The 24117-nt window shown below is 43.3% G+C and overlaps 1 protein-coding gene across 1 annotated transcript in view; it reads right to left on the bottom strand.

Moving 5' to 3' along the window:
- LOC126185020 (serine/threonine-protein kinase GL21140) overlaps positions 1-24117 on the bottom strand; it is a 221129-nt gene that overhangs the window by 160122 nt on the left and 36890 nt on the right. The window contains exon 4 of the mRNA XM_049927744.1: positions 12080-12176. Within this exon, the coding sequence (XP_049783701.1) occupies positions 12080-12176 (97 nt within the window). The remainder of the gene's footprint in view (positions 1-12079; positions 12177-24117) is intronic.

The raw sequence follows: 24117 nt of genomic DNA, 5'->3' as shown, positions 1-24117 counted from the left end.
GGCTACCTGGTAAAGCTTAACTGCTAAGCTTACGACTCGAACCAAACTACTGTAGCTGTATCGTCATTTATTCGACCTAAATACTCTCTCATATTACAATAAACCAACTGTGTTTCGATTTGGAGGTGTGGCCTAAAACTTTTCCCTCCGCTTGAATTTCGAGTCTCAAACTTCAGGTGCGGCTTAGGTTCGGGAAAATTTTTTTCCTTGATTTCGAGTCTCATTTTTCAGGTGCGGCTTAGATTCGAGTGCGACTTACATTCGAGTAAATACGGTAGACATCAATCTCAGAAAGGCCTTTGCCAAGAAAGTTGTATGATTACTTATAGAAACTAAATTTTTATTTAATTCACCAGAAATGCTCATAAAATTATTGCTAAATACTGTACATATATCTGATTTATCAGTAACTTCATATCCTTGACCTTGTTCTGCTGACCAGTCACTTCCTTTACAACTGACCATATTGTTTTAATTTTATCCTGTGAATTAGCTATTCCATTTGCATACCACACACTGTTTGCCTCCCTAATAACATTTTTAAGCACCTTACAATACTGTTTGTAATGGGCTACTGTTGCTTGATTGTGACTACTTCTAACATTTTGATATAATTCCCACTTTGTTCAACATGATATCCTTAACCCACTAGTCAGCCACCCGGGTTGCCTATTACTGCTAGTACCCCATTTAGAACATTCTAATGGAAAGCAACTCTCAAAGAACATGAGAAATGTGTTAAGGAAAGCAATATATTTGTCATCTGTGTTATCGGCGCTATGAACATCCTGCCACTCAACCACTCCCCCACCGTGGAAGAAACTCCTTAAAAACAGCCAGCTAATCTGTATCCTGGTAAAGGAAGCCTCTGAATTGTCAAATTATTTAAGTGGTGCTCCAATATACCAATAATTTCAGAGTAAACATCTATAAGCAGTTCACTAACTTTATCTCTAATGCCTATTATATTTTGATGATATATGCTAATTCCTTCTCTACTTGGAAACATGATGTCCTCTGAAGGTGAGCCCTTAGTTAGAGGGACTTCCATTAAGCAGATATACCTATCAGCTGACTCCTCCAATTTAGTGTTGTTAGTATAAGCAGCTGCAAAGCAGCAATGAATTTAAGAGGGAGGAAAGTAATAGGTATTCTTGCTTAGGTGAGGTGCAGAGAAGGCGAGATGACGTGGTTTGCAATGGGACTATAGATCTTTGTCGGTGTGCAAAGGTTACAGAACTAGCATCTGGAAGGGGGGCTGCTGTTCGCCAAGCTAGTAGATGTAGTAATCACCAGTCTTCGCTAGGTTAAATAGATAGTATTCAACACATGGGAGAGGCATAATGAGATGAAAAGACTGGAAGAAGCATTCAACAAATTCCGTCAGGAAACGGAAAGGCATGGGATACTGAAAGGAAGTGCCGAGGTTACATGGAGAATGTAAGAAATTTCAGAGTGAGATGACCCAGGTACTTGGGGTTATTTCAAATATGCGAAGGAAGAGGCGTTGGATCGATACTGGAGGTCAACTTATGAAAACAATATATGGCACTGCTGATGAAGATATTTGCAGGGTGAATGACACCACAGAAGAGGTTAAGCAGTAGGCAAAATGGAACAAGGCTGTAAGTGATGCACATTGCAAGTTTAGAGAAGGACATGTTGAGTAACACAAGACAACTATGATAACTGACTGGAGAAGTAATGCCAGAGCTACAGAGAGGCAGTTAAGGGGAGACGGAAGGCAAGTCGGCTTCAAAAATTCGATTTTTGGACTGTAGCATATTAGAAATGCCTGGTCTTTCCTGCATGAAACAGTTTTTTTTTATATAAATATGACAATTTTTTCATGAGATATGATGGTTTTCCTGGCGCTGTGTGCAATCTGGCATTTAAATGCCACGCCTTCCTTTTTGCGCCATGCAGAGATAATACTCCCTGTATATTATTTCATGTTTCTATTGTTTTATCGTTTCATGTTTCCTACCCTGTATCTACTATCGATACTCGGTTTTCCAATCATGTTTGTTATTGTTTTCAAGCATTAATGGTTATACTAAGTGAAGTTTGTAGTGAGTGAAGAATGTGTTGATTTTTATTTTCTTTGGTTCCACTTGTTTTCATATAAATGCCGTGAATAAAGAAATCCTCGCCTAAATTAAGATTCAGAGGAAATAAATATGTAAAGGTAAATGAGGATAGTGGGTCAAAGGACCCAAGAATGTTAGACATAAAGAAAATCAGCACATCAAGAAAGAAACTGGAGTGTCTTCAAGGCATTTTCTCCCAGTCAGCTTGTGGAGATGAACATTCATTTGGAAACATTATGATGAACCTTGGCATGCTCTGTGATTTCATTTCCAAAAACACTGTGTGCAGAATATGTGGTGGTGACGTATCTTTGGGTGAGAATCAGCACCTTCGTAAAGGCATTGTGTCAAACCTGACAGAGTTGTACAAAATGTGGTGCAGTTGCTACAACAATGACATCAAAAATGGCAAATAATAATTTATATGTGTTTATGGTCCCATATCTATTGGTAAAGGGATGGAGGTAAGCAAACTCGTATGTGCATTACTTGACATTCCAAATCCTCCTGCAAAATTTATGACTTACAGTAATGTTATTGGTACTGCTGTTGCTGAAGTTTGTAACATCTCAATGAAGGGAGCAGCTGAAGAAGCACTCAAAGGAAATTGATGACAGTGACAGTGGTGATATCTGTGCATGTTTTGATGGCCACTGGCAGAAATGTGGACACACTTCACTAAATGGTGTCGTGACAGCTATATCATTTGATACTGGCAAGGTAATGGATGCAGTGATTCTAAGTAAGTACTGTAAAACTTGTGGCAGTGGAACTGAGAAAGAGCATGAGTGTAACTGTCAGATGAATTATACTGGTCCAAGTGGTGGGATGGAAGTAGCAGGAGTTCTTGGGATTTGTAATCGTTCAGTGGCAAACAGAGGTGTCAGATACACACAGTAATTAGGGGACGGTGACAGCAAGGCTTATGCCCGGGTATGCGCAGAACAACCCTATGGCCCTAATGTCAGAATTTCTAATTTACAGTGCATTGGGCATGTCCGGAAGAGAATGGGGTCCAGGTTGAGAAGATTATCGAAAGAAAAGTCAAAAATAGTATTGGAAGATGGTAAGAAGATAGGTGGTAAAGGTCGCCTGACAAATGTTGAAATAGATAAGATTACAGAATTATTATGGCTTGGCCATAAGAAGAAAAGTAGGGAATTTAGAAAACATGAAAAAAGCTGTATGGGCTATCTTTTCCCGTAAGATTTCCACAAATGAAAATCCAGTGCATGGTTTTTGCCCGAATAACCCTGACACTTTGTGCAAGTACAGGAAAAGTGCCAGTTATGACCAAAAACATTCTTGACCTGCATCAGTAATGAATGAAATTAAACCCATATTTAGAGACCTTTGTAAAGATACCTTGTTGAAGAAATGTCTTCATGGGAAAACCCAAAATTTAAATGAATGTGTGAATTATGTCATTTGGAACTGGTTACCAAAACTGTATTTGTTCAGCTAACAGCCCTCAAATTTGGTGTTTATGATGCTATTTTATGCTACAATGATGGTGTAATTAGAAAACTGGATGTTTTGGAATTATTGGGCATAAAATCTAGTGGTAATACCACAAAATCCTTGGTGCAAATAGATAAAGAGAGAATCAGCAAAGCAGATATTGCTAATTTAAAATGCACAAAAGCAGCCAGATAGGAAAGAAGAGGAACCAAGAGAAGAAAAGATCATTGTGATTCAGATGATGCTCAGTATGGTCCAGGAAAATAGCGGTGGTAGGTAATACTCATCAATAATTATACTGGAATTGCAATATTAAACTTTAAATGGATTTTTCTCAAAATTACATTTTTTTCTTGTTTTACTTTCAGGTACCATTATTTGATAAACTAATGGGGTTAGAAACATGAAAGTTGCTCAATTTGTACTGCAGGTGGTAATAAGTTATTACAAGCAAATTGGGAACCACCAAACAATCAGGAACTGTTTTATAATAATTAATGTACAAAAAAAGGTACACTTTACTAGTGAAGAATAAAAAAAATTTTTTCTTCAAAACCATAAGAGTTGTTAAGTTCATTTCTTTTGAAAAGTGTATCTATTCAAAGGATAAAATAGAATGAGCAGAATATGGATAAAAATTGCCTTCTGTCTCTCCTTAATCAGAATATCAGGGATCTACAAACCAAAGTAGAAGTCTCACATGGGGAAATGGTATGCCAGAGTTACTGAGGGTGCGAAAGTTTACATTTCCATTTCTATTAAAGTAGTGGGGAAACGAGTACGTTACAAGAGCAACGTTGCTCTGTCAAGGGGGGGATATGGAAGAAATTTATAAAAATACAGTGGCCATCGTTAGTGGCAAAAGACGAGGAACATTATGTATAAAATGAGGAAGCAAAGTTACAAAAATGCCACCAAGAGGAAATTGCTGTCTGTTCGAATGTGGTAATAAGAGAGGTGTAGGATTCATGTGCTGTGAAATTGCTAATGGGACAAAACGAGGTAAGAGAATGCATTACAGGAGTCATTGAGCTGGAACTGTACTCTTCAGCATGCTGAGGCGTACTGGTTGCACTCTACCTTCGACAAGATGGTCGTAGCAGCTAGTTGTTTCGAGCAAACATCAACGAAGAGGTTCGAATTAAACGGGAGTGATTTGTTATTAAATGGAACAGCATGCGAGATACTGGGGCCTACTTTCCATCTGCCAACCAGGATTTCAGAGGTAACTCACCTGAATGCTTGGCAGCCTCATTTGTATTGGCCAGAGGAGCACATGGAAGTGCTACCTGCCACATATCTATCCAGCTTAAACTATAGGGCCAGAACTAATGCAGTCTATAAACATGCTTCTGAACCAGCAGGAGGGACGAGCCTCCCTGGAAACCTTATTGCAGCATGTAACAGGAAAATCAGTACTAGAAAGAGACAACATGGACTATTGTCATACCAACTACTGCAGTGGCACTTGTTCTGCTGACAAGGGAAACTCTCCATTGCACCCCCATCAGATTTAGTGGTAAGAGGGCCAAGTGGACAGCCCATCAAAAACTGAACACAGATCTAGCGTGAAAACAAGAAGGAGGAGTACTGAACTGTGTGGGGTGGGGGGGGGGGGGGGGGGGGAGGGAAGAAGAAGCAAAACAGAAACAATAAACAGTCCAAGCACATGAAGTGCAATATAGAGCAACAGGGAAAAGTCACAATGCCATGGTCAAGTGTTCAGAGAGCTGGACCATAAAGCTGCCGAGCCGTGTTCAAAGCACCCTCACGCCTTCTTCTTCTTCTTCTTCTTCTTCTTCTTCTTCTTTTTAAATTACAGCAATAACAGCTCTCAGTTGCAAAAATGAAGTCTTTTGACCTAGGTTTCGGCACCTACCAAGAGTGCCTTCATGAGAAGACAAACACTCAAACTGGCATGTCACGTATAAAATAAATATCATGCGATAAAGCTTTAGTGACAAAATTTTAAAATAGAAAACATAGAAGGCAAGCCACTATGGGCTGCTCTCACAAATCGAGCTGAAGGTACCGCAGCTTGACATGTGTGAGCAGCCTGTAGTGGCTTGCCTTCTGTGTTTTCTATTTTAAAAATTTGTGACTAAAGCTTTATCGCTTGATATTTATTTTATACATGACATGCCAGTGACTGTTTTGATTCTGATGAAGGCACTCTTCATAGTCACGAAATCTAGGTCAAAAGACTTCATTTTTGCAACTGGGGGCTGTTATTGCTTTAATTTTACTTTGTAAATGGTCACTGACAACTAAGTAATGTTCAAAACCTTCTTTTTTTGCTCTTCACTGTATTCAAATTTGTGTCTGTGACATGTTGTAATGTCCATTTGCAACAGTGAGGTGTGAGGAAGGGACCGATAATGAAAGCTTATTCTGCACAACTACTCTATTAGAATCTGAAAGGAAATGGCTTTCAGATGGGAACCGCAAACATTTGATGACAAGGCGACAATTCAACAGTATCCTCCCACCGGAAAACACGTCTGGTGTGTCACACATGACATTAGTGACAGTATGTGTGTCATATGATAGGAATCGCTTATCGACACACCTAATTTGTACGCCTGGTGAGTGAGCGAGACATGCCTCCTGGCCCGATTTAGGTGTTCATATGAATGTGAATGTACTCACTCCCAAGGAAATGATGAAAACATAGTAGTTTGTCACATATGCAGCAACAAATGAAGGCAAAAGTTTCACATTAAATGAAACAACAAGTTCACTGTTACCAGTCACCGTTTTATTTATTTCCACGACGCGTTTCGAAGGTTTAAACCTCCATCATCGTGTGGATTTACATTAGTAAGTATTACATTTGTGTATGTGTTGTGTTACGATTTTTGGATGAACTTGTGGCACTGCCTTCAGTGATCACAGGTTCCTTTTGCTGTCGTAACACATCACATGTATACTGCCACATTTACAAATGTGGCAGTATACATGTGATGTGTTACGACAGCAAAAGGAACCTGTGATCACTGAAGGCAGTGCCACAAGTTCCTCCAAAAATCGTAACACAACACACACACAAATGTAATACTTACTAATGTAAATCCACACGATGATGGAGGTTTAAACCTTCGAAACGCGTCGTGGAAATAAATAAAACAGTGACCGGTAACAGTGAACTTGTTGTTTCATTTAATGTCAGTAACAGTCACGGTAAAGCCTAACCTTAAAAATGTTCGCATTTAAAGAAAAGTTTCACAATTACACAGTATCTGTGTGCTCTATCAGAACAAGTATTTATAACATATTTGAAGTTGTGTTTCATTTTGGAAGTTTTGATTCTTGAATTCATTTGTTACAATACTGTTCACACAAGTTTATTTCTTGTTTTCATTTCTGTAATACATCTATGTGGTATCTTGCCTGCTCTCACTATTAATCACATTTACTTGTGACTTTAAATTATTCTTACCACATGACTCATGTTCTATAACCAATGAATAGTACGGCAACTGCCAAGACTACAGAAAGAGAACAAATATTTTAGTGACTAGACGGACAGTTAATAATGTTGTAGGAGGGGAAAAGAAGAAGGCACAAGGGAGTTTTAACACTACTCGTCTGTTTTGCAGTACCATAACGCCATCTCTCTTCCACTTCACTCAATGTTGCACTTGCTAAGCTTGGAGACTGCAATGGATTGGATACCCCAAGCTTAAATGCAGCAGAAGGGAGATGAACACACAAGAGGGTGGTATTAAGGATAATTGATTCATTTTAACTTGTAAAATAGGAATAGACAGAAGCTATTATGCAAGAAGCCTAGTAATGAAATGAAGTCCATGGTGTTTGAGTAAAGGAGTAGAACAAGGGGCCCTGTAGAAATGAGTAAGATTAAATGACAGAATTAATGAAACCAATTGTTAGTATAATTCTTAAGGGGCAAAACAGAAGGGCTGGTTGCCAGAAACTCTAGTGTAAAGGATAATCTAGTTTGGTACATCCTTGGGATGAGATCTTCATAAAAAGGAGGGTAATGTAGCATATCGACTGTATTCAGTTAAAAAATACCCCATAACAAAAGTAAGTTCCAACAGAGTCTGCTGCAGGCAGGTGAGAGAGTGTTACGCATTGCGAAGCAAAACACGGCCGACAGGCATTGCACAGCACAGCTAGCTGGGCATGGTGTAGCAACAGCCGATACTGCCACCACTGAAGTGTTTAGAGTAAGTGGCTTAAGCCCAAGATGAACATAGTCTGGAGCGTATAAGTACTCAACCATTCAGGTACTAAATTATTCTTGTCTCAGTATCACAACGTATTCCACGAGCCTGTGACACTGGAGAAACATCCTGAAATGCAGTATGGGGTTCACTGTTTGACCATGGGACAGGGCAGCCTGCCGTGAGTCACAAGCCCACTGAAAGCGGCATTTGAGTGACACCATGCTAAGCCTCACTCTTTGTGCTGTCAGCAATGCCAGATGTCTACTGGTTTGCCTGAGCGGCACTGGATGGCTCCACCAAGTTGTTCCAGATGTACTACAGATGAGAGCCAGAACAAAGAAGTTAAATGAACAAATCAACTGTCATCCTGTCATTTTATTTCGCTCTCCATGGGTGACAATCAAAGGGACATCCATCAGCTGAATCAAGTTGAGCAAAACTAAAGCACCACAATAAAAGGAACTTCCGTCACTTATTTTTGGTTTTCATGACTTCTGGTGCAACCTATATGAACTACAGTTAATGGTAACTACCAGTCTACATTTCCACCTGGGTCTACATAGATACTCCGCAAGTCACCATAGGGCACATGGAAGATGGTACCCCACAGCACTACTAGTCATTTCCTTTCTTGTTCCACTCGCAAACAGAGCAAGAGAAAAACGAATGGCTATATGCCTCTGTATCAGCCTTAATTTCTCATGTCTTACCTCCATGTTCCTTATGTGCAATGTAGGCCATGTTGACAGCAGAAGAATTGTTCTGCAGTCAGCTTCAAATGCCAGTTCTCTACATTTTCTCAGTAGTGTTCCTTGAACAGAATGTCGCCTTCCCTCCAGGGATTCCCATTTAAGTTCCCAAAGCATCACCTCAATACTTGCATGTTGTTCAAACCTACTGGTAACAAATCTAGCAACCCGCCTCTGAACTGCATCAATGTCTTCCTTTACTCTGAACTGGTACGGATCCCAAACATTTGAGCAATACTCAAGAATAGGTCACTAGTATCCTTTACAGGTGAACCACTCTTTCTTAGAACTCTCCCAATGAAAATAAGTTGACCATTTGCCTTCCCTACCACAATCCTCACATGCTCATTCCATTTCATATTGCTTTGCTAAGTTAACCCAGATATTTAAACAATGTGACTGTGTCATGCAGGACACTACTAATGCTGCATGTGAACATTATGGATTTACTTTCCCTACGCATCCGCATTAATTTACATTTTTCTAAATTTAGAGCTAGCTGCAATTCAACACACCAACTAGAAATTTTGCGTAAGTCATCTTGTATCGGCCTACAGTCACTCAACTTCAACATCTTACCCGTAGACCACAGCATCACCAGCAAACAACCACAAATTGCTGCCCACCCAGTCCGCCACATCATTTTTCATACAGAGAATAATAGCAGTCCTATCACACTTCCCTGCAGCAGTCCTGATGTGGATACCCTTGTCTCTGATGAACATTTGCCGTCCAAGGACAATGTACCGGGTTCTATAACTTAGAACCACTCGTATATCTGTGAATCTATTCTGTATGCTCATACCCTCTTTAGTAGCCTGCAGTGGGGCACCGTGTCAAACACTTCCTGGAAATCTAAAAATGTATTATCTGCCTGTTGCCCTTGAACCACAGTTTCCAGTGTATCATGTGAGAAAAGGGCAAGCTGAGTTTTGCATGGGTGATGCTTTCTAAAACCATGCTGATTTGCAGACAAGCTTCTCAGTGTCAAGAAAATTTATTATATTCGAACTAAGAATGTGTTTAAGGATTCTGCAACAAGTCGACGTTAGGGATATTTGTCTTTTGCCCTTCTTATATGGCGGGGTCACCCGTGCTTTTTTCCAGTCGCTTGGGGCTTTGTGCTGGGCGAATGATTTGCAATAAATGCAAGCTGGGTAAGGGGCCAATGCTGTTGAGTAATCTTTGAAAAACCGAACTTTTATTCAATCCAAACATGGTGACTCCTTTTTCCAACTCTTTCAGTTGTTTCTCTATGCCAGGGATGCTTATTACTATGTCGTGTCCATTTGGAAGACTGATCGTCAAATGAGAGAGTACATTTGTACGATTTTCCAGCATTAATGATTTCTTAAATGTGAAATTTTAAATTTTGGCTTTCATTTTGCCATCTTCTACTGTCGCACCAGAATGGTGAACAAGTGACTGGATGGAAGCCGTAGCCCCACTTTACATAACACCAGAATTTTCTCACGTTTTCTGCCAGATCTTTTACTAAGATATGATGGCGATGGTTGTTGTATGCTTCGTACATTGATCTTTTCACAGACACACAAATCTCTACTAACCTTTGCTTGTCATTTGTGCATTCTCTTTTGAATCAAGAGGGCAACAGCCTCTGCTTCCTGGGCATTTTCTGAACTCATTATTAAACCATGGTGGGTCTATCCTGTCTGTAATCCACTCACCAGACAGGTAATTCTCCAGATCACAGCTTACAATTTGCTTAAAATTTGAACATACTTTCTCTACCTCCATCTTACTGGAACTAAGTGATGTTAATTCACTGTCTAAGTGAGATCCTAACAACTGCTTATCTGCCCTTTCTAGCAGAAACACTCTCCTAGCACTCTAAACTCATTTATTAACTTTTGTAACCATAGTTGCTATGACGACAGCATGATAGCTAATCCCTGTTTCTATACTGATATTGTCAATGAGGTCCAGCCTATTTGTAGCTACAAGGTCTAAGATATTTCCACGTATTACTGCATGATCAGGGTATTTACTGACTTACACTTTGAATGACTAACTGTCACAGCACATTTTACCTTTTTGTCAACTGCAATTAACATTCCTCTTACTATGGCCTCTAATCTGTCTTTCCAATATATCTTCCACAACTCGCTACCTTATCTCTCAACTTCCTCCTCCGGGTTTCGGCCAGTTCTTGGTCCCGATAACAGTTTGAGTGCAAGAATTTTCCTGGAGGACAGTAAATTCAGGAACTTTGTTACAAATACTTTGACAATTTACTGATACAATTTTGACAGTCAAAGTATCTTTACTCTGAACGCTGTCAGACTTCCCTTGCTGCATACTGTTTGGTGAGTGTTCATCATAGTACTTCAAACTACCACACAGCCTAAAAAAAACCTCATGTACACTCCCCAAATACTCTGCTACCTGAGTAGCTGCTTCCATTGGTAGTGCACCCCTGACCTATCAAGGGGAGTCCTACAAATGCCCAAGCAATAATGCAGGTCTAGAAATCTGCAGCCAAGACTGTGACAGAATCGATGAATTATGCTCCTTTATACTGACTATTAAGCTTAAACAATCTCAGCAGCAGACCTGTTCAGTGGGTCTTCGAGCTCAGTGAATACCCGATTGTCTGAATATGATTACACAGTCACACACAAGCCTGGCAAAATAAATCACACTGCAGCTACCTTGAGTAGCAAAATTAAGATCTTGCAAGTAGGTATCATGCTTGTTGATGACTTAAATGCCAAACAATACAATGCCAGGTGTAAGAAACTGGCTACCTGTTTGGACTTCATTATAAGAGATGTAAGAATGGGTTACAAAATTACCCATGGTTTTGTTAAAAGGATCATTTACAAAATCACATAAAATGTAAAACCAATTGGAGGGTAGGGGTGTGTGGGAGAGTTGAAACCAGCTTTTCTTCATTCTAAGTTCAGTGTTTTACCCAGTGCACCACATCATGGCATTTGTCCAGAAATCAAAGATGTTATCATTTTGAGTGGTCTATTTCGCCAACTGCTTAGGCTATATTTGTCACACAATTTGCTCATAATGATTCTGAATGAAATTTTGTTTCAGTTACCTGAGCAATCTTCCTCCTCAAAGACAATAATTAGCAGACAAACTCCTATCACTGTGGTGCAAGCCATGAGATTCCCATTCTCACTATTATAAAGAAACTGTTGCTGTTAATAACAAATTATTATGACACCTTAGCATAAGTAATTGGGCTACCTGCTACTGCAACACTAATATTTACTTTTCTTTAACAAATACGCAGTGTTGAAATGTATTACTTCTTTTTAATGTTTAAGATAAAAAATTCCAGATTTTTCTCCATAAGTAGCAATTTAAAACTTTAGATGGAGCTTACAGAGTGAGAATAACAAATTATTTCATTTGCAGGCTTTCATTTCATCATCAGTAACATTTCAATGCATTAAGTGTTTGCACCTGTGAAGCTACATTTCACACTTTTTGGAATGGTACAATATGCCTAATTCACAATAAAAATGTAAAGAAAGTACACAGAATAAAACACAGGAAACCAAATTTACAATGAAAATGATTCAACAAAATTTTAACTCTTAGTTACCTTCATAATCTAACTCAAAATCTCTCTTACTCGGTCTCTCCAATCCGTAAGCAAAAAACATATCTTCTGTTTTAAAAAAGTCTTCATGTGATGTGACCTTGAACAAAAAAAAATTAACATTAGACAATAACTACATGGGTGTGACTGCAGATTGACTGCTATGTCAGATGCACAAATGTGTGAGAAGAAATTTGTCATAGTCTCGACTGTAATGTAAAGAAGTCTTGCAACAATTACATCAAGAAGCACAGTTTGCAACAAACTCCACTGTTCTTGAAAAAAATTTCAGTATCTGAAGTAGTGTAATACCATGCTCCACATATTTTATATATGGCAAAAGACAGTGTGTAACGAGGCAGAAAAACATAATACAATAAAAATGAGCTTGAATGAAGGCAAATCAAAGATAATAAGGAAAACGACTTTGCGAAATAAAAAAGGTAAAGGTATTTGATAAATGTGATACAGTTCCCAGAGACTGACACATGTTAGCCTCGGGTCCAGAGAACTAAAAATTATTTCTGTAACACTTAGACACTGATGATGTAGTATTACACTGTGTACAGTGATTGTATGCATCATATGCAGGATGTTCAGAGATTCCCATTACAAACTTCAACAACTTGTAGAGGAGAGCGAGTATGTAATATTTTGAATAGAAACCCATGTCTGAAAATGTACCGTTTCCGTCCTACGATGGTTTCATCTCAGATGTGTAATGCGTACTTGTCTGCTGGTACACAATAGATTACACAGGATGATGTGCATTACGTCAGACGGTCACCTGATATTACTTAATGTGTGCCCTGCTACAAGTCTCCTGTAGAGACAGAGGAAAATGTGTTGTAACCAGTTCTGACCACTGCACTAGAAACTTGCGAGACACCAGGTGGGATGGAAAGTGCATATCAGAACATGGTTCATAGTTTAGTATCTGCCCAGGCGTGACAATGTTGCTAAACAACACTGTTGGCACAAGGTACTGAACCAGCCGATGGCTGCTCTACAACTGGGGAAATGAACCCCATATGAGGAAACGAAAATTCACTGTATGATTCAGTCTACGGGGAAACAGAAAGTCTATGTAGAGACAAGCACAAGAATAAGCATAACACACAACTGACATAGGCAGCTGACGACCAAACTCTTAGCAACAATGCATGGCAGAAAGTACAAGGTAAGGTCCAGAGTCAGAACTGCCTCATCCAGCTTACTGTCACGTTGCCGGTACGTAAACATTCCATCGGTGGGTCTACCCATACCAAATGTCAGATGTACCCCTCCAGGACAGTTGCCCACACCATTCTGCTGCAGTAACCATGCCAGCTCATCTGCCTCCACTGTAATGTCCATTGACAGTATGAGTCCCTCCACAGTGAAAAGGCTATGTAGCACTGGAAATGTCCAGCTTTGGGTCATGACTTCATGTGCAAAACCAGAGAGAGCACAGGAGACCCGGACACAGACTGACCAGTAAAATCCTGAAACTTCCTGGCAGATTAAAACTGTCTGCTGGGCCGAGATCCTTAACTCGGGACCTTTGCCTTTTGTGGGCAAGTGCTCTACCACTGAGCTACTACCCAAGCACGACTCACGACCCATCCTCACAGCTTCAGTTCTGCCAGTACCTTGTCTCCTACCTTCCAAACTTCACAGATGCTCTCCTGCAAACCATTCTGGAAACATCCCCCAGGCTGTGGTTAAGCCATGTATCTGCAATATCCTTTCTTCAAGGAATGCTAGTTCTGCTTGGGGCACAAAGCCGCATGTGAAGGGAGGGTGGCAGAGGGTGAGACGGGGGCAGCAATGGGGAAGCACACTGCTGTAAGTAGGAGCCCACACCTGGAACAATGTTGCGACCAACCCTGTTGTCAGGCTGAAGAAGACTGGCAGTGACAACCCAACAGGTTGCAGTTACAACTGATTTGCAAGACGGGTCAGCTGCTCCTGACCCCCATAAATCAGCAATAACTGCCGACCTTTGCAGTCATAGCATGCAGCAGCCACCCCTGGTACCAGTCAAAAGACCAACCCAAAGAGCAATCTCAGGGTGGTGCCAGAACATGCAACTCAGGCTGCAATAAATGCAGGAGATTCTGCCATCTGATAACTGGCATCGCCTAATACATGGCCAGAAAACTCGACAACACATCATCATGGGAAGAGGCAGTTATGGACCACTTCATTTGATTCAGAACATATGCACAAATGCATGAAGTGCTCTACCTCTGAGTAAGAAGTCATGTGAAATGGGGCAGTAGTCAAATGGTTTATACTGTTGAAAACACGGAAGTCTTCAAACTATTGCGACACAAACTCCCAATTGTTATTTGATATGAGGGTCCTTGGGGGTTCCCTTGATGGCAAAAATGATTGACAATACACAAACAGTGACAGTCAATGAAATGGAGGAACACTTGGCTACATACAGTAAATTTGACAAGGCATCGACCACCAACAACCTCCTGCTGCTCAAAAATGTAGGACCCATAAGTTCTCAACAGATGTTTGATGTCATGGTAAGACTGCTGATCAACAGACTGGATGTTGTGCCAATGCCTTCACATGAGTCATACCCCAGCGCAACACATGCAGCATTGGGGGCTGGGAGGGGGGGGGGGGGGGCACCACCCAACCTCCATGACAAGCAAGATGACGCCCTAAATAACAGTGAGTTGATCATGGAAGACAGACAGAGAGAGAGAGAGAGAGAGAGAGAGAGAGAGAAATGATTTTCTGGAAAAACAGGTTGGTGGCTGTGGACACTGCAATCTTTTGCAGAGTCAGCAGAAAATTCAACAAGGTTTACTGCAAGCAATCATTCAACATGAACATGAGAGCCTCTTGCTGAATTCCGGATTGAGCTCCACTGGCAGTAGCGATAGCACACCAACATTTGCATGCTGGGCAGTGAAGCTGTAACTAATGCAATAGCAATAATTACTGAAAAAAAGGGACCAGCACTGCAATTGGCGGCCAGTCCTATCTCGGAGTTTGGAACAAGAGCCAAATAAGGGAACCAGATGTTTGTGGTCGCTGATGAGAACAAACTTTGCCCTATACAAGAAAAAGTACAACTTCTTAATTCCAAAAATAATGGCCAGCACCTTGTTTTCCACCTGTGAATAATTATGCTCGGTTTTAGGTGCCATTTGGGGATTCAATGAGACAGAACCTCACCAATGCCATACTCAGATGTGTCAAAGGCCAGGGTTAAAGGCTTCCCTAGCATAAAAAAATCCACACAGGGAGCAACACAAACACTGCTCAAGGGACTCTAAAGCCCACTGACAACTCGCAGATCAGACAAACTTAATGACTTTTTGGTAAAGCCGGTTAAGAGGATGGCAGAAGTACACAGGGTGGGAGATGAACTCAGCGTAATATGCAAAAAAGACTGGAGCTCCTTCAGATTCTTGGTTGCCGGCAGTTTTATGATGGCTTTGATATGTATGTCTGTATGGACAAGGCCACCTTTGCTAAGTGCATGTTTCAAGAAACACATTTTTGGGGAGCAAAAACTGCACTTTTCCAGCTTGCAAAAAAGGCCATTTTCCAGAAGATGTTGGAAAACTAACTGTAGGTTTTGTAAATGCCCCTCTCAAGTACAAAACACAATCCAAATGTCATCAAGGTAGTTTACACAGCAGAGAATGTCCTGAATCAACTGCTCCAAATATCATTGATAAGTTCTTGGCACAGATGAGATTCCAAAAACCAAGCGATTTAACTAGTAAAGCCAAAAGGAGATGCATCCGAAGGCAACTGCCGGTATGCATTGCCCAAGTCAATGCACAGAAAGTACTTGTCCCTGACAACTTCAACAACAACTCTGGCCGCAGAATGGGGTATGAATCCACGACATATTTCACATTAAGCATCTGTTTAAAGTCACCACAAAGGCACACTGCACTGTAAGGCTTTTGAATTGCCACCAAACAGTGGCCCACTGACTCGACAAAATAGGAGAAACAATGCTTTCATCCTTCCGACACTGCAACTTGGCTTTTCCCTCCTCATCCATGGAGAAGGAAGTCTGGAGGGGGTGACAAAATTTAGGTTTCGCTGAGAGAAATATGTGCCTTCAATTTTCTGCCCGGCCCAATGTATTCTCAAAGCAGCGGTCTGTACGACTGCAGTAAGGAATCAAAATCTTGAAAAGGGACCAATTGAGACACTAAATGTACTTCAACTATGTGGAAATCAAAAACAGTGAAACTGTTTAACCTCAAAACACACTGTGCCAACAGTGAACTGACCACTACCGTATTATGTGCAGAGATGGCAACAACCCCCCCCCCCCCCCCCTCAAAGGAATATACTGTTTACTTTAAGACAACTTGATGTCGCAGCCCACGAGCCTGTATGTGTCCAAATTAACGCGGTTGACTTTGCTCCCGTTTTTATTTGAAATTTGAATTGTTGCCCATCTATTACCAATATCAGCAAAACACACTGAGGTGACATGTGAGTGGCATCACAGACATCTCCGAAGTCCAGTGAAAACAAAGGGTCACCAGACTGACTGGTGGCTCACTGACTGCCAAACACTTGCCAAATGGCTTACCTGATGGCTTAACTCACACATGGCTTCCATGGGTGGAAAATCTCACTGAACATGCAGCAAATGAGAATCAGGGCATGACCACTGGCTCGCCCAATAAGCAGTAGCAGAGTGCCACCAAGAACCGAAAAAACACCATGGGTGGGAATTAGGACGATGCGATGACACAAACCACCTGAGGTCAACAAACATAGTCAAAGGCAGGCAATGTGCACACATCAATGCAACGGAATTAGTGGCATCAACACATGGTGACTCACGACTCACGCTGCCTCGGGAACCCCTCGGGGCATCAGGGGCTGTTTACCATGCACACCTAACTGCGCAACCTGCCAACTGTCAAAAAAAGTCCCTTACTGCAACCGCAAGCTCATGTGATTCTGCAGTCTGGGCAACACCAGTTAAAGAAGAATTGGGCAAGATCAAATTCCTAGTATAGACCTCAGGATCAGATGCAAACAGGACAGTGGCATTCAGAATTACCAAGTCTGCATATGAGGGTCTAATGGATTGGTAGATATCTGGGCCAGTCTGATTCCTGCATCTGATTACATCTATATCTTCACAAAGACACAGTATCGTTGACGAACTTCAGGATAGCATACTGGATCACAGCTCCCTCTATACAATGCTTAATTAATGAATTGGAATTCTCCTTTGGTTGGTTCCTCCTCCTCCAAAGCTGCTATAGTTTTCAGCAATGCTGACTCTTCCCTCTGTTCAGCAGCAATATCATACAATGTAGCAGTGACAGGTTTCATCCCTTATGCTGTGTTCCACCAAAGAATTCCTTGAAAGGCAGTCAGGGTCCTTGTGTTTATGCCCACTTGTATATCCCATTGTGATGTACTTCTGAAGCCTCAGGTCCCATCTTGCGAGTCGACATGATGAGTCCTTCAGGCTAGTCAGACTACATAGAGGATGGTGGTCCATCAAAATGGTGAATGGTTTGCCAAATAAATGCAGCTGGAACTTGATATTGGTCCAAACAACTGCAAGGCACACACTATTGGTTGCTGAGTATATCAGACTCACAGTATGCTGGCACTTTTTGAGCACCTTCCTGAATTTGCACTAAAACTGCATCTATTGCATAACTGCTAAGGTCAGTGTGAAGTTGTCTCAGCATTCTCATCATACAATGCTAGGACTGGAGAAAATGTTAGTGCTTCCTTAAGGACAAGGAAAGATCTTTTTTTGCAACTCATTCCAGGAAAATTTGGTATCTCCCTGCAGTAGTACTCCTTGCAAGAGATGTGTCTTGGTAAAAAGTCCTTTATCAATTGCCAGTGGTATGAACACATTCCGAGAAAATCTCTTTCATTATCATTGTGCTGAGGAGTTGGAAAATTTGTGACTGCTCTTATTTTCTACAGATTGGGATGGATTCCATTGCCATTCATTAGATGACCCAAAATGTTTGTTTCTTAGACAGCAAAGAGGCACTTTTTCGAATTTGGGTGGAGGACTGCTGTCTCTCTCTCTCTCTCTCTCTCTCTCTCTCTCTCTCTCTCTCTCTCTTTTTTTTTAGGGCGCAAAACTGCTATGGTCATTAGCGCCCGGTCCGTGACTTAGGAAACAGTAAAAACTGAAAATGGAAACCAGCAGCAGTGGGAACGAAACTCAAAAAATTGGAGAAACTAAAAGCAGAAGGAAGGCTTAAAAATCCACTACAGAAAGGGGTTGGTTGTCCCCAAAAAAAAAAGCTTCAAATGACTGACGTCATTTCACTGGCACTAATAAACTCGAGAACGCGATCGGCCGAGCACGTGTCATCTGCTAAAATTGACAATACATCAGGCGACAGCTGTAGACGGGCGCATAACGGAGTAAAATGGGGGCACTCAATTAAAAGGTGTCTTACCGTCCAAAGCTGAGAGCAGTGGGGACAGAGTGGGGGAGGATTGCCGCTTAAAAGATGTCGATGGCTAAAAAGACAGTGCCCTATCCGGAGTCTAGTTAAAATTACCTCCTCCCGACGACGCGTTCGGGAGGAAGAGGTCCAAGCACAAGGAAGAGCTTTCACGTCCCGCAATTTATTATGGGGAAGTGTCGACCAATGTGCGTGCCATAAAAGAACAACACGACAACATAAAATGCTCTGTAGATCGGCGACGGGAATCGATTGAATAGCTGGCCGAAGAAGAGAGACTGCAGCCTTGGCCGCAATATCGGCCGCCTCATTTCCACAGATACCAATGTGTCCCGGAAGCCAGAGGAACGCCACCGAGACGCCCCCCCAGGTGGAGCAAGCACAGACAGTCCTGAATCTGGTGGACCAGAGGGTGCACAGACTAAAGAGCTTGGAGACAGAGGAGACAGCTGAGAGAATCTGAGCAGATAACATACTGTATCTGCTAATGGCGGCGGATGTAGTGGACAGCCTGGAGAACAGCGTGAAGCTCCGCAGTATAAACCGAACACTGGTCAGGAAGCCGAAACTGATTTAGGGTGTCGCCAACAATACAGGCACTCCCTACACCTAATGATGTTTTCGAGCCATCAGTGTAAATAAATGTGGCTTCCTTCATTTGTGCACATAGAGCAGCAAATGCCCGACGATACACAAGTGAAGGGGTACCATCCTTGGGAAATTGACAAAGGTAACGGAGCAGGCAGATCCGGGGACGGAGCCAAGGCGGTGCTGTACCCCAAGTTGTCAAGAAGGTTTTAGGAAAGCGGAAGGAAAGAGAATGGAGCAGTTGATGGAAGCGGACTCCCGGTGGTAGTAGGGAGGAGGGGCGGCCTGCATACCCTACATCAAAGGAGGCGTCGAAAAAAAAGTCATGGGCTGGATTAGCAGGCATGGAAGACAGATGGCTAGCATACCGACTCAGGAGGACTGCTCGCCGATTGGACAGCGGAGGTTCAGCAGTCTCAGCATAAAGGCTTTCCACAGGGCTGGTGTAAAAAGCTCCAGACACTAAACGTAATCCACAGTGGTGGATAGAGTCGAGACGACGAAGAATAGACGGCTGAGCAGAGGAGTAAACTATGCTTCCATAGTCCAATTTCGAGCACACTAAGGCGCGATAGAGGAGGAGAAGGACCACGCGGTCCACTCCCCAGGAGGTACCATTCAGGACACGGAGGGTGTTGAGTGATCGCAGACAGTGAGCCGAAAGATAGGAAATGTGGGAGGACCAGCACAGTTTTCTGTCAAACATAAGACCCAAGAATTTAGCGACGTCCGAAAACGGAAGGTTGACAGGTCCTAGATGTAAGGAGGGTGGAAGAAACTCCTTACGTCGCCAAAAATTAACACAAACGGTCTTACTGGGAGAAAAACGGAAGCCGGTTTCGGTGCTCTAAGAGTAGAGGCGATCGAGACATCCCTGAAGACGTCGTTCAAGAAGGCTGGTCCGTTGAGAGCTGTAGTAGATCGCAAAATCATCCACAAAGAGGGAGCCCGAGACATCAGGAAGGAGACAATCCATAATTGGATTTATGGCAATAGCAAACAGTACAACACTTAGCACGGAGCCCTGAGGTACCCCGTTTTCTTGTGAGAAAGTACGGGAGAGAGTAGTGTTCACCCGCACTCTAAATGTGCGCTCTGCCATAAATTCACAAAGAAAAAGGGGCAGCCGACCTCGAAAGCCCCAAGAGAACAGTGTGCGGAGGATGCCTGTCCTCCAACAGGTATCGTATGCTCTCTCCAGATCAAAAAATATTGCTACTGTTTGGCGTTTCCAGAGAAAATTGTTCATGATATGAGTGGAGAGAGAAACAAGATGGTCAACTGCAGAACGATGCTTTCGGAAACCACATTGGGCAGGTGTTAAAAGACTGCGGGATTCCAGCCACCAAGCTAAACGGTAATTCACCATACGCTCCAAAACCTTACATACACTACTCGTGAGAGAAATGGGGCGATAGCTAGAGGGGAGATGTTTGTCCTTTCCAGGTTTCGGAACAGGGACGACGATAGCTTCCCGCCATCATCTGGGAAAAGTACTGTCGGTCCAAATTCGATTATAAAGGCGAAGGAGGTAACGCAGACTATGGGTTGATCAATGCAGCAACATTTGGATGTGGATACCATCCGGTCCTGGGGCGGAGGAGCGAGAAGAAGAGAGTGCATGTTGGAGTTCCCGCATGGAGAAAACAGTATTATAGCTTTCGCGATTTTGAGAGAAGAAAGCAAGAGGTTGCACTTCCGCTGCACGTTTCTTCGGGAGAAATGCTGGCGGGTTATTTGAAGAGCTCGAAATCTCAGCAAAGTGTTTACCCAAGGAGTTAGAAATTGCGACGGGGTTCACTAACGTATCACGCGCGACAGTGAGCCCAGAGACCGGGGAGAAACTAGGCGCGCCTAATAACCGTCGAATCCGACTCCAAACTTCCGAGGAGGGAGTGAAGGTGTTAAATGACCTAATAAAGAATTTCCAGCTTGCCTTCTTCCTATCGCGGATGACGCGACAGCATCGCGCACGGAACTGCTTATAGCAGATACAGTTGGCCAAAGTAGGATGGTGGCGGAAAACACGAAGAGCACATTGCCGCTCACGTATTGCGTCACGGCATGCCTCGTTCCACCAAGGAACTGGGGGGCGCCGGGGCAATTCGGAGGTGTGTGGTATTGAACGTTCCGCAGCTGTAAGAATAACATTGGTAATATGTGCGACCTCATCGTCGACGCTAGGAAAGTGACGGTCATCGAATGTCGCTAAAGACGAAAAAAGTGTCCAATCGGCTTGGGCAAACTTCCAGCGTCGCGGGCGCATATAGGGCAGTTGAGGCTGCAGGCTCAGGACACATGGAAAGTGATCACTCGAGTGTGTATCATCAAGGGCGAACCATTCGAAGTGCCGAGCTAGCGGAACAGTATTGACCAAAAGGTCCAAATGAGAGAAATTTGTCGTGGAAGCAGACAAAAATGTAGGGACCCCAGTGTTGAGGCAAACTAGATCTGCTTGGTGGAAGACGTCTAGCAATAGTGAGCCACGTGGACAAGGATGTGGAGATCCCCAAAGCGGGTGGGGGGCACTGAAGTCCCCAACCAGCAAATAGGGGGGTGGAAGCTGACCAAGAAGATGAAGGAGATCAGCTCGTGCCATTGGTGTGGACGATTGAATGTATACAGTACAAAGAGAAAAGGTATATCCAGAAAGGGAAAGACGGACAGCGACAGCTTGGAAGGAAGTGTTTAAGTGGATTGGGTGATAATGGAGAGTATCATGGAGAAGAATCACAAGTGCTCCATGGGCTGAAGTGCCTTCAACAGAGGGGAGATCAAATCGGACGGACTGAAAATGGGGGAGAACAAAGCGGTCATGGGGACACAGCTTTGTTTCCTGAAGACAGAAGATGACCGGCGAGTAGGATCGTAAGAGGATCGACAATTCATCCCGATTGGCTCGAATGCCGCGGATATTCCAGTGGATAATGGACATAGGGTGAACAGAAAATGGAGGAATGTGACCAAGGTTGCCGTCAACTCAACGACTGCTCAGAGCTTGCGACCGACAACATGAAATGGCATTCAGCCGAAGACAGAAGATCCTGATCCATAGGTTGTTCAGGAGCAGCTCCTGCCACCAGCGATCGGCCGGTTGATCAGCCGTCAGCAGTGCGCCTCGGCGACACAGAAGACGGCCGAGGGCGACTTCCGCCAGGTGGTGCTGTAAATGAGACACGCCTTGGCGGAGGAGGAGATGAATTGGGTTTCTTATTAGCCTTCTTGGAAATATGATGTTTAGATGAAGGAGGAACCAATGGTTGTGAAGTTGGGGTACGTAAAAAATCTTCACGAGTATGCTCTTTTTTTCGAAGTCTTGGTGTCTGACTTTTGGGCTCGAGATTTAGCAGAACCCGATGAAGGGTGAGCCATAGAGTGGGCAGGCTCAAGTGGTGAGGTTGAACGGGCGATCATTGCGCTGGCCGATCTGACGACCGTGGCACTATAGGTGAGGTCGCAAGTCTGCGTGGCTGCCTCCTTTGTTGGCCGAGGAGAAGCAAGGACAGTGCTGTATTTTCCTGTCTGAGGCACGGTGGGCTGTCGACTGGCGAATAATTTTCGAGCAGCAAAGGTCGACACCTTTTCCTTCACTCTGATTTCCTGAACGAGCTTTTCGTCTTTAAAAATGGGGCAATCTCGAGAGGAAGCAGTGTGGTCAGCCATACAGTTGATGCAGTGAGGGGATGGAGGTGGACAAGCACCCTCATGGGCATCCTTGACACACGTAACACATTTGGCCGGATTGGAACAGGACTGGCTGGTGTGATTGAACTGCTGACATCGATAGCAACGCGTTGGTTTGGGATGTAAGGGCGAACGGAAATTATCTCATAGCCTGCTTTGATTTTGGATGGGAGTTGAACTTTGTCAAATGTCAAGAAGACAGTGTGGGTTGGAATGATGTTCGTGTCAACCCTTTTCATAACTCTATGAACAGCCGTTACACCCTGGTCAGACAGGTAGTGCTGAATTTCGTCGTCAGACAATCCATCGAGGGACCGTGTATAAACGACTCCACGCGAGGAATTTAAAGTACGGTGCGGTTCCACACGGACAGGGAAGGTGTGGAGAAGTGAAGTACGCAGCAATTTTTGTGCCTGAAGGGCACTGACTGTTTCTAACAACAAGGTGCCATTCCGTAATCTGGAACAAGACTTTACAGGACCTGCAATTGCGTCGACACCTTTCTCAATAATGAAAGGGTTGACCGTGGAGAAGTCGTGACCTTCATCAGACCGAGAAACAACAAGGAACTGTGGCAACGATGGAAGAACTGTCTGTTGCTGAGACTCAGTGAACTTACGCTTGTGAGCAGACATAGTGGAAGGTGATGAAACCTTTGCGGAAGAAACCCCCATGATTACCGGCGTCTCCGATGGTGCGCTCCTCCCTTGTGGGGGCCCTCTCTGAGGGCACTCCCGCCTTAGGTGATTGTTCACACCTCAGGTCACACCTCCCGACAAACGGACGGAGGGACCAATCGGCACTTTCGGAAGGTATCAGCTCGGGTAATCAACCCTCCCTGGGCCTGGATGTTACCAGGGGGTACGTACGTGTCCTACCTGTCTAACCGGGGCGGGGAATTACGCGTTACCCCGTCACCGGCTACGCACGAAAATGCGTGGGTCGGCCTTCAGACACGCACAGGGAGGAAGAAAGAGAAAGGGAAAAACAAAGAAAGGGAAAGGAAAGAAGAGAGGTCTCAAATGCCGCAGCAGAGAAAAGGGTAAAGAGAAGAGGTAAGGAAAAGAGAAGGACAAAGGAAGGTTGAAGACATACAAGCAGAGAAGGCGAAGAAAGCATTACATTTACGAGCGTCCGTCTCCGGACGTAGGCACAAACCATACTCCCAGAGGGGGAGAAAGGGAAGGAAAGAGCCAGAGGTGAGGGGAGGGGGGGCGAAGATGGGGGATAGGGAAGGATGCGGAAAAGGAAGGTATGCAGCCCGGAAAAGAAGGAGGGCCACATTAGCTTGGGGTCCCGTGCTCGCTACGCACGTATCCACAAAAGAGT

Source organism: Schistocerca cancellata, chromosome 4, assembly GCF_023864275.1.
Source record: "Schistocerca cancellata isolate TAMUIC-IGC-003103 chromosome 4, iqSchCanc2.1, whole genome shotgun sequence".
Taxonomy (NCBI): Eukaryota; Metazoa; Arthropoda; class Insecta; order Orthoptera; family Acrididae; genus Schistocerca; species Schistocerca cancellata.
Note: the sequence above shows the minus strand (reverse complement) of the source record. Positions and strands in the feature narration are given on the sequence as shown.